At 43.6% G+C, this 12076-nt stretch overlaps 1 protein-coding gene across 1 annotated transcript in view; it reads left to right on the top strand.

Moving 5' to 3' along the window:
* LOC138528089 (uncharacterized) overlaps positions 1 to 11828 on the top strand; it is an 840778-nt gene extending 828950 nt beyond the window's left edge. Inside the window, exon 20 of the mRNA XM_069639536.1 lies at positions 10302 to 11828. Within this exon, the coding sequence (XP_069495637.1) occupies positions 10302 to 10400 (99 nt within the window). The 3' untranslated portion in view covers positions 10401 to 11828. The remainder of the gene's footprint in view (positions 1 to 10301) is intronic.
* The last annotated feature ends 248 nt before the right edge of the window (positions 11829 to 12076 follow it).

The raw sequence follows: 12076 nt of genomic DNA, 5'->3' as shown, positions 1-12076 counted from the left end.
TGCAGAAAACAACACAGAACACACATAATAAGGGAGTACAGGACACAGACATGAAGGCCCTGTCCCCCCAATGCATTTCCAGCATCACAATTATTATGTAACACTTTCTTAAAAAGAAACAACTTCTTGTAAAGATAGCACGTCACTCTCAATATTTCTTCTTGAAATAGAATACTTTTGTCAGGATAGCAAAAAGCAACCTGTCTCAGTGATTCTACCATTTGTCAAAAAATGATAAAGTATATGAATTATCTTCATTCAACCAACAACTGCCTCGTTTTACAGCCTCTGGATTCTTGACATCTTGTGCTCCAATTTTCCCTGAACTGTAATTGAAATGTGCAAGAATTATTCTCAAAGGGTCTCTTACTCACTTCTCGACAGCCTTCTGACTGATAGCAGTTTGGGTTACATGATTCCTCCAATTGAAATCCCAAAAAAGAAAGGGTTGCACCTTTGTCGACTTAATCTAGTTTCACAGTCACGTGGCTGTTGGCAAGTTGATATGTACGCTTTTCCAAAAGTATATCTCTCAAAAGAGGATTTATACTTCAGTTGCTTTCTCAATGGTTTCTCCCAACTTCTTGGCTAATAGTAATGCTGATTGTGAACTTTTTCCATTGGTGGTTTTAACATGAACTTCTCATCGCCTTTTGGTTGTGTATAGTGTTGGTGAGAGGCTTTTCCCACAGATTTTGCAGCCAAAGTCTATTTACAGCCGCTTGGCTGTGGGTATTGTCTATACAGTTTCCCCTTTCCTATTCCCTTGTGAGGGTACTTTCCTCTTTGCCACTTAGCTTCTTTTTCTTTGTCTATTAAATAAGTTCTGCTTTGATTTTTCAATAGTTCGGTATTCAAAAGGATGGTTTTGTGACAGCTTTCCTGCACGGAGTGCCCCGTGGTCAGTATTCACTCTCTGCCAACTCACCAGGTCTCTGTGGTGGCTCCTTCTGGCTGTCAGGCATTGCGGCGGTGCTTCTGCTTTCAGCCATCATTCTCTTATGACTCTGTGAGCCTTGGGTAAGTTTAGCGGCATTCCCTGGGAGAGACATCAGCTCTGTTATTCTCCCGCTGCTGCATCTGTCTGCCACATGCTGCTCTGGAAGTATGCTGCCTTCTCACCTGAGCTCCTTCTTAATACAATGCCTTCCGCAGCACATACTCTGCAGTTTTTCTGGTTTTCTCCACTCAGGGTTTTCACCAATCAGAGTGACTCCTGATAGCAAGCTTCTCTCTGTGGCTGCCTCTGTACCTCGGATGATTGTAGCTTCCTAAACTACACATCAGGCATGGCCATTAACTGCCCCTCAACCTTCTTCCTCTGCTTCACCTTCATAACAGAGCTGGGTCTTTATCTTGGTTTTTAGATATCCTGTTCAGGTGCTTCAGTTGGCAATGACTAGACCGCACCTTGGAATATCCACTATTCTGAGTCACCAATGCCTCTGAGTTCTTCTTCTTCGTCCCAGTACTATTAACATTATGTGAGCTGAAGTCCATATAAGAATGTGAAACATTAAAGTTCTTTTCAATTAAGTCAGATTGTTCTATAAACTGAAAGTTACTAGAGTCCGGGGAGCTTGTGGAAAGAGTCTGCAATTTCAGATTAGAAAAAGGACTTCCGATTAAGACAGAATTATGACAACTCAAGGTTTTCATATTTACTTCCTGAGCCTCTGAGGCACCATCCCTGTTCTGCCTGACTCTTTCCAATAGGTTTTTTTTCACATTAAAATTAGAGGGATTGGTACATGTATAGTATGCCATTAACTATCTCAGAATTATTTAATCTTCATCCTCAGAATAAGATGAATACTGTGTCCCTCCTATTGGAGTCATCACTTAACCTTGATAGCCATCACCTTCCATGTGATCCTTCCCCCTGAAACCACCCCCAGAGCTAGGATCAGGTAGCAGCTGCCTCCCTTTGGCCACATGGGAGGAAACCTTAGGCTGGGGCTTGGTGATGACTCCACAGGTGTCATCACAATCACATTGGGATGTTAAGTGAATGGTGCAGTCGGGTGTTCAAGAAGGGTGTAAGGAAGGTAAAGAGGATGAAGGTCAAAATTGTTTTGCAAGAATGAAGTGTGTCAGTTGCAGCTAAGTGACATTTAGTCCCACCAGTACTGTGAGAAGGGTTTAAGGAAGAGCTCAACAGGTTGTGTGAGAGGGTTCTGTGAGTCTCACCATTGGTGGTGGTCAAGAAGCAAAGTGGAGCATTGCACTTGTGTGTGGTTTTGAGAGAATTAAATAGGTGTCTTGTGGTGGAGACACACCCATTGCTGAATATGTCAGAAATGCTGGCAATGACCAGAAAGGGGAATGTGTTCACCAAATCGGACATGGCATCCACATATCACCGGTTGGAACTAGAGTAGGAGTCACAATAACTAACTGCATTCATATCTCATGAAGGCATATTCCAATATCGTAGGATGCCCTTTGTTTTGGTGTCAGCATCTCCAGGGTTTCAGTAGATAATAGAGACATTACATTATTCGGTGGGATGAAAGGTGTAACTGCTTTCAAGATGATGTTTTGATTTGTGGTAAAACTATGGAAGAGCATGAGAATATTCTGGACTAGGTTTTGGGAATATTCGAAAGAGGGGCATGATTTTGAGGGAAGAGAAGTGCAATTTAGCAAAGAGTCAGTTGAATACCTGGGGCATGAGTTATCGGTGGCAGAAGCGAAACTCAAGAGAGAGATGGTGGAAAGTATAAGTAAATATGAGGCACCAAAATCTAAAGGGGATTTGCGGTTGAAGAATTTTGCAAATAAGGTTGGCAAAATGAAGAAAATGTTGGAGGAAAAGGTGGATTTTGAGTGGAATGGTAGGTGTGAGGAGGAGTTCCAATCCATAAAAAAGGAGATGGATATGGCGAGGGATCTAGCCCAATTTGACACGACAAAGAGTTAAGTGATAATGTTTGCTGCCAGTGTTATGGGTTTTGGGTCGATGTGGAGGGTTAGAGAGAGGACATGGTTGCTCATGCATCAAGTGTATAACGTGGACCAGAAAAAAGATATTCTGTTTTGGAGAAGAAGGCCCTGGCGTGTCACTGGGCTCTGGAGGAGTTTACAGTTTTGTGTTGGGGATGGAGTATGTACTGCATATGAATTGTAAGTCACTTAATTCAATTTCTTAATCAAAAGGATTGGATGAAGTGTTTAGGTGTGTGGCGAGTTGGATCGCAAGGATGCAAAGTCATGTGTTCACAATGGAGGTAGTACCTGGAATGGACAACTATTAGTGGCCAGCCTTTGCTTGAGATATAGGGAGGAGGCTGAAGGAGTGCTGAAGGAGTGCATTCAGTGTGAGAGGTCTGCGAAGGATCTTGTGGCTCGTGTGCAGACCATGGTTGAAGTGGATGCTCCTAGACGTCTGTGGGATGAGCTGGCCATGGATGTGTTGGGGGTCAGTGGATGTTGGAGGGTGCCGCGGAAGGTTTATCATGGTACTCATGGAAATGCTGTTTCAATGTGTTGAGTTCAGATGGTGTTGGAAGCTAGTGGTAGGGCGGTGGTGGTGTTCATGGAAGAGGTTTTTGAGAGAGAGGGCTTACCCAGAAGCATGTTAAAGAATAATGGTAGTCAATTTGTAGGAAGTGTTTTTGGTGATTACCTGAGGGTGTGTGACATTGTATCCTCCAGAAAGTAATGGGGTGGTTGAGAGGGTGAACCAGTGCATCATGGATACAATAAGTATGGCTGGTGTGAGTGGAGGGGATAGAAAGGTGTCGGTGAGAGAGCGACTACATGCCTTTTTGGATGTCACTGCATGCTGCCACTGGGGTCAGTCAATTTAAATTGATGACAGGAGGAAAGGAAACACAAGGATTGCGCCTCCATGGCTGGGAAAAGTGAGGGAGTCCAACTGAGGGATGGAGAATGTGAGGAGAGGGACTCACCAGAAGAAGACGTGGATGAAGGGAGTGATTAAGAAGAGGGCACAGGATGCGCTGGAGGTGTGAAGTGGTGGCTGGGTGAAAATCAAAAAGGGCATGGTGAGGAAGAAGGGAGATTTGTTATATCATTGTCTCTGGAGTGGTGAAGATGGAATGGAGAGTGTAGAGACGACGTGGGTGTGGCTTCCAATGTTGCCGTTTGGGTAAAGGTGTGAAGGCTGGAGGTTAGGGTCGCAGCACTTTCTCTTGCATGATAATACAGGTGCAGTTTATACAAGTGTTTGGTGTATTCACCTTCATAACAAGTCTACACTGTCTTAATTATGGCAATAACATCTTAGTATTTGGTAGCTCACAATAAGCACACAATGCCACACTGTGGATAGCGTGTATATCCCTGAAAGACAGGCATCTCATAGGCAATCTGTGTCCTGCAAATATTTCTGCACTATGATCGTTCAAAGCATGGTGAGTCACTGTACCCCCTCCTTTGAATACTTCACCTCCATAAGTGCTCAGCTGCATTTGCTCATTAAGCAGTGTCAAGAATGTATCTTCTCTACTGTTGGGGAGAATTCTCAAAAATGTGATAAATCCCTCCACCTTAGAGACCGCTAGCAACTTTGCTGGATTTTGAGGATTTGATTTTGTAACCTGGAGAGAGTGTGACCCTTTTTTTCCCATTCTCTCATGTATTTTTGTGTGAATTTTACCTATGTGTTTTGGTTTTGTAGTCTAACAAACTCCAGATGCATCCTCTTTAACAATTGCGTCACACAGCACCTTCAGTGCAGTGGCACAGGGAAGTCTTTTAGATTTCCCAAGGTTTAAATACCTTCTCTGGGATAAACTATTGTTTCCCAGAGCATTAGAGTGAAATTGACTCTACTTAGCCCTTTACATTTCTAGACCCAGCAAAACCTCTTCCTATAGAGTGCTGGAGGGGTTACCTAGAATCCCCTGTGTCTAGATACTCACGTAACAGTCAATTGTTACTCTTTCCTCTCAGAATGGCTGGTGGCAGTGGTTTTACAACGCACTACCATGATTTACCCCACAAACTGTTCTCAGCTCCAGTAACGGAAAATCGCGGGAGCCATGTTTTTCAAATTGGCGCGCAAGCCTCCTTTGCTAAAATGGTCCACTGTCTTCTTTTTTCGCCATGTCTTTGTGGAAAGGTCCTTCTCGCGTTTTTCTGTGCGCGCCAAACCAGGTTTGGTCTCTTTGTTCATTCGCCTTTGGCAGGCTTCAGGAGTGAAGACCGCCACTGGCTCCAGAGTGTCTGGGGTAGTCAGAAAGTGATGGAGGTGTCCGAAACTCCCTGTGCTTAGTCTCCTAGGAGACCCAAATACACTCTGTGATGATTGGCTGGCTGACTGTCCGGAAAGGTCAGCCACCCTGCTGGGTGAGTGCCAGTTAGGCTGGAATGAATGGGAGAGAACTGAATGAAAGGCAAGTCTCTTGGCTTGGAAGGCAGAGTCGACCACTGGATGAAAGAACCAAAGAAGAGCTTGAAGAGGAGAACTACTGCAACTCCTGGACCATTGGTTTGCCCGGTGAAACCCTGCTGCAGGTCCGAATCGCCAAGGTTGCATCGACAGAGGAGCCCTGCAAGGATGACTTCTCCCTTTGAGTTGGTGGGACCAATCAACTCCCAAGTAAACCACCTGGCCACCCATCTCGGAGCTCGTTGAATTGCCACAGAGTTGCTGCAGGAAACCGTAGAGCCAGAGAGAGGGACACCAGATTGTGTGCATTGCTTGTAAACTGGCCTAAATCTTTTGTAAGATCCTCCAGACTCCCACGAAGCAGGTCTGACCAAGTTTGACCCCTCTCAGTTTAGTGCGGGACCTCAGATGTGAGGAAAGTCCACCTTGACAGCCAGGAACCGCGCTTATTGCTATTTGCTGTACCGCAAGGAGCTGAAACGCGAAACAGCCACTGAAAGTAAAGTTTGCCAATTGCCAGCTTTCACAGTGCCAGTACAGTGCAGGAGTCCCCAGACGTCCTCCCTCTTGACCCCACAACTGAGGTCCAGGAACAGTGAGATCTGCAGATCTGTACAGGAACAGAAGTCTTCAGCTGCATCTTTTTCTTCTTTACTAAGGTAACTTACTGCTTACTGTGGAAGTGCTTGTAACTTCTGCAATTCACAAGTCTAATCAGCTTGTGCCCCTACATTTGATTCTTCTTTTCTTCAAAGACTCCTAAGAACTTGTGCAAAGACTTTTCCATTGAACTAACCAGAAGTGCTTTATCCTATCCAAGACTTTTGCCCATTGACTTTGGCTTAGCCTATTGAACTGAATGACTCTTCTAGTGAACTCAAAAAGTATTTTCCCTGTTTATGAATATTTGTAAATTCTTGTGTTCAAATAACCTTTGCATTTTACCCACTTTTAAAGAGTATTCTGAATGCCAACAGTATTAATGTCCCCAGCACCCGTGTTACTAAAGTCACCTGAGGGTGTAGGTTATGTCTCTGGGCCATCCCAAAAGGGCATTGTCTGATTCTGAAACTCAAAGTGTACAGTAGTGATGTATATGTGTGTTTTACTATTTTATTGCTCCCTTCTGAAGAAGGCTTTATAACTGAATGATAAATACATTATTAATTGTTTATGCAAGAAACCTTGAGTGTAACAGTTTATTTGAATACATGTAACTGTGAATCTTTGTGTAACTCCATTACAGCTCTCATTTCCCCTCTTGAGATAAGCCTGGCTGCAAAACATGCTACCAAAGCTGTGTAGTACAAGCTTATACCAAAGGTTGGATTGCCTATACCTGTAGTCATAGTTATTTGTAGTGTTTCCAGAGGGTAATGCATACAAACTTTGCCTAACATCCACCGCTTGTCACAATGTTTTTGATCAAATTAAAGACAGTAGTGCCTCTGCCACCGGCATGACTTATTTTAACTCAGACCTGTACACAAAGCCCACCATTGATGTTAGTCCAGTGGTTTGGGTGCCATCATGGCTCAATAAACGCCACTGTCTTCATCCCCCACCAAATCTTCTCTCTTGTGAGCTGGAGTGTGAGCACAACTAAACAGGCCTCTTAGGAGACTGAAAAGGATTGTCTGTAGTAGTGTGGGGCTGTGAAAGCTACAATTTATTATTATTTAATTAATTTATCATTAGAGATTATCAGGTGCTCATGGCCAACCATGGGAAACGTAATGCCAAAATGCTTATTTGAATCGCAAAATCAACGTTGTGCATCAAAGAATATCAAATAATCATCCACAGACCCAGCAAAGAGGAGAATCCAACAATCTATCCACTTCCCACGACAGTGGATGCCACGATGTCAAAAGCTGAGCAATACATACATTGCATGGTTCCTCATGCATGCGAAGAAACAATATCCCTGGAAAGGATTTACAAGGAAACAGCCATGAAACTGACTCTCACACAAGTTGTGAGATGCATTCGTTCAGGAAGGCAGCAAGATGCAGATCTCTCAGCTCGCTCTCTGTAATCATCCTTAGATGGTCTCCTTTAAAACAACTGGATTTTGTCCTTGTGTCATTAGTTTAAGAGGGGCACACTGACATTTTTTCAGCAGAGCAATGTTTGCATCAAAAAGCATGGTTCCAAACAATTGACTCATTAGAGGAATCTTCCCTATACTTTTCCATCCGTTTGAGTTTAGGCAGATGACCGCACTACCTACTGCTCTCTAGAACGAAGTAGTAGTTGATGTTTATGTTATATACTGTTATTGTTATATATTTGTATAGCTCAATCCCAGCTTGAGAGTAACGGAGCACTAATCAGGTCATAGAATGACGACAAAACAGAGATGCTGATTCTTGGGTCTGCTGCCAATCTAAAAAAATGTAACTCTAGCTACTATGCCTTCAATATAGATGGTAACATAATCACTGTATCTAAAGAAGGGAAATGCTAGGTTTCTACCTTAACTCCACCCTAACCTTAAGGAAACAGGTTAACTCGTTAGCGTCATCCACTGCCTACACCTGCAAACGTATTAGAGCTTGCAGACCCTTTCTAACACAAGCCAGCTGCATTATCCTTGCCAATGCCTTAAAAATGTAAACATTGTATAATTGCAATGCCCTTTACTTGGGAGCCAACCCATTTTTCACTGACAAAATTCAAATCTTGCAAAATAACGCCATTAGAACTGCTCTAAACCTACCCAATAGAGAACCTGTATCCAATAAGAGAAGAGAGGACCATTGGCTAAAAATAAGCGACAGAATCCTATTCAAAACAGTTTCACTCACATTCAAGTGCCTTAACCATGCAGCCCCCTTATCTTACTGAGAGAATAGTCAGAAGAACTTATACTAGTCTCTCGAGAGCTGTCAACTCCCATTGCCTACAAATACCTAGATTCAGACTAAAACAAACAGGTGGGAATAGCTTCCCTGTAAACTCTGCCCAATCCTGGAATGCTCACCCACTGGATCTTAGAAAGGACCAGTTCTACTACAGCTTTAGACACAACACCCTCTACTGGCTACGTTCCAACGACCCTCATAACTAACAATATGTATCTTGCACTAGCTACTGAAACTTTCTCCTGCATTCTGTACCTGGCCCTCGGCCACACTGCTACCCTTCCATGTATGCTTGTATTTATGAGCCTCACTATATCCTATTCAAAATGCTTGTATAAATGTACCTTTACTGTATTTACTAATAATGTGTAACTAAGCTTTAAGTATCCTTTGTACCTTGTTGCGCCCAGTTACCTAAGGGTTCGGTGCGCCCTACAAATCAATAAACAAACAAACAAACATAGAAAAACCCTGGTGGTGAGAAGCCATCAAGTAACTATTTTGACAGTGATCTGTATGGTTGAGCTTGTGCACAAGATACGCAGAATCTAGGCTACACAAGGTTTTGTTGGAAAAACCAAGTCATCAGTTTTCTTCCTAAACTGAAGGAGACATGGTGTTTCATAGGACTGGAGCATAGCATAAAGAATAACTGTTTCCTAGTTTTATCGTTGCGAGCCAGTCTAGTGTCCAGTTTGGTGATAGTCATAATGTGAGGGGACTGTGTGCCTCCCAATGCTTTTAGTTTGGTTTTCAGGTAGGCCTGTCTACCATTGGTTATTTTCTTGTAGGACAGGCATGCCGTTTTGAACCAGACCCTGGTTAGGTAAGGGGGCCAGTGCAAGGTGGAGGTGATGTCGAATTTCCTAGAGCCCATGATGGGGTGAGACACAGTGTCGTAGGCCGCTTTGAGGGGGGCCAGGCGAGCAGCTGGGATCCCTGTAAGAACGGCATTACCACCTCAATATGCGAAATCCCGAGGGCCTGCACCACCGTTCGAAAGACCAGGGGTGGGAGGAAGGACCTGATCATCGTGGCGGGGGTCTGACACCACGCTATTCTAATGTTTTTTCACTATGAGGTGCTGGAAGGATAGACTGTTATCCACAATGAAGCCTGGGGATTTTGCTGAGTGGGTGAAGTGAGGACTGGACCCATCGAATCCCATTTGTACATGTATATTAGTTACTTGTATGACACAATCTAAAACAGTGCAAATAAAGCATTGACATTCATTTTATAAAGACTTTTATTGAATTTGATTGAAGAAAAACTGCCAGCATGAACGTAAGCTGTGCATTCATAGTCGTTACAATTGTATCGGAACGATCATTATGTCATTGAGGACACTTTCAAATATCATATATAAAACATTGCCTTTATCTGAAATGCATGATCCCCGTGTCAGCACATCCATGAGCAATAACAGTACAGGCTACAAGTAACTCCATCAACTTTCATGTTAAATTAATTAAAATGCAATATACTTTTCGCAAAATGAAACATCCAAGGCACATTATGAATAATGCATGTTCCGCGCTGTTCCTATATTAACCCCACCATACATCTATATTAAAATTATGCTTGACAGGCATATTTTGAAGCGTATAATGGTATAGAAACATGCATTTTTCCCTTCTCGCTGCATAATCCCTTGTAGGTGCGTTCTTGTTGGTTTGCATTTTGATCCTTGGAGTGAGTTTTTACAAAAAAAGGCATAGACATTTTCTGACAAAGCTCCTTCATAGCCGGGATCGTGTCGAATCAGCACTTCATTTCCTAGGAAATATCACAAGATCAAAGCGCATGTGTTCACATAAGATATGTGTGCAGGCCATGTGATAGCGACACATCTTAGATTTGCATTCCCCTTAATGGGCGAACATGGATTGCGAGGGCCATGTACTACCGCAGCGCCGCAGCGTTCAGCAACGGTGTCCTGCAGTCTCTGATGAAAACTGATTCTGTTCTAGGATAATGAAGCCCCTGCTGCCTTGCTGTACTTACTGTGATAAAACTGGCTGCCTGATCTTTGCCCCAAATCGTTTTAACACCGGATATTGTTTTCTTTGCAGGTTCAGCCTTATCCGTCCAAAGAGATGCTTCAACTAAAAATGCAGGACTACATGAATTGGAAAGCTTATAAAAGATTACTTATCAATAGTCCGTATTGAGTAGGAGAAGGTTGATGGTGCTGCGTTTATGAGATTACAAAAAAAAAGGAAAAAAAAAGCGTGAAAAGCATATGCCAAACGCTTCGCAAACACTGTACACACATGTGAATGCTGTGATATCATATTTTGAATGTGGCCATGCCTGTGCATGTATCCTGTTGCACTGTAGGAATGCCAACATATGCTTGAATGTTCCCATGCGATGTCCATGTACTATGCTTATGTGCACAAAAAGGTCTGGCAGCCCGTCTACCGTGAACCAACACGGCGAAACAACCCGTTCTATGCAAGGTGCCCACTCGGGAGGGTCCACAACCCCGTTTTAGCTTATTTGTCATAATGTTCATAATGTGCTGGATACAGCGGTCGAAGTGTACGAAAAGAAGTAGTGGAACTATGCTCCCTGCAGGGCTGGACGCACTCCCAACAAACCCCAACACCACGTCCCCTCCCACACACCCGAAACACTTGCACCTGCTGTTTAAGGCAACGTTCAGTGCAGTGCACTGAAAGTGCAAGTTTCAACTTTTTCCAACACTTCTATTTTAAAACGAAACCATTCCGGAGCGGTTTCTTTTTAAAATAAACGTATAGGAGCAGTAAAAGGTAATTTAAAAAAGCAGAGGAGCACCTCTCCTGCCTGCTCCCGCTCACTTCGACCACTGGCTGGATAAAGTAGTCCCTACCGTACATTGCAAGGGCATTGCAAGTCACTGAGGAGTTTGCCTTATAAAGGCCGTGATCCTTCATAATTTTAGAGAACTCCCATGTGACTTTAAATATACTTTTAAAGTATGGTAGGTGAATGTAATCAATTATTAGTACCCAGCGAGGGGGTGTGTGGCGGGCTCACAGCCAATTGGGAAGGCTCAGAAGGTGGGTGTTACCAGACGGTAATCCAGCTGCCCTGAGCCTGCTCAGGGCTGGTGGCCGCCATCTCCCCTTGCCGGGGAATGAGGTAAGTGGCTCCCCCACTATCCTTTACCTGATATTTTGATCCCCCACCCAACCCATTTACCTTAATCTGTTCCTGATCGGGAGCAGACATGCTGGGTACACTTTGTCCCCACGGCATTTGCTTCCGAACTGTGGCACACTACCATGGGAAGGGAGAAGGGACTACCCGTAGTCACTTCTCTCCTTTCCATGGTGACCATTTTAAAAAATGTTTTTTTTACTTGTTTCCCTATATTTTTTAATGGCTGCCATGGAAAGGAAGAAGGGACTAGGTGTAGTCCCTTCTCTTGTTCCATGGTGGGCATTTTTTTTTTGTTTACCTTTTTTATTACTAATTCCAATGGTGACCATGGAAAGGGAGAACAGACTACATCCCCCCTTCCTTAGGGATATTTTTTAACTTGCAACAGAGAAAAGAAATACTTTTAGTACCCCAGTCTTACAGGCCGGGTTATTAACAGCAATACAACCTTGCAGGGGTTGGGCATTACCAATTCAGGCAGTGCCATGAGCCTTCATTGAGGCTTTGCTTGGCCCTGTAACTATGGGCCCTGGGGCGTTACCTGAAGTGGTAAAGCACCGCCTGCGAGGGGCTCATTGCTTAATTATTCATGGCTACACACTGTCATCCTCTTTCGTAGCTGGCCCCTTGCTTAAGGTATTTTAAGAGATCTTCCATGTGTGAATACACCAAATCAACCATGAATCATTTGCATCTT

The sequence above is a fragment of the Ambystoma mexicanum genome, chromosome 7q (genome assembly GCF_040938575.1).
Source record: "Ambystoma mexicanum isolate Mex_15411 chromosome 7q, UKY_AmexF1_1, whole genome shotgun sequence".
NCBI lineage: Eukaryota > Metazoa > Chordata > Amphibia > Caudata > Ambystomatidae > Ambystoma > Ambystoma mexicanum.
The sequence above is the reverse complement of the archived record's forward strand: the minus strand, read 5'-3'. Positions and strand labels throughout refer to the sequence as shown.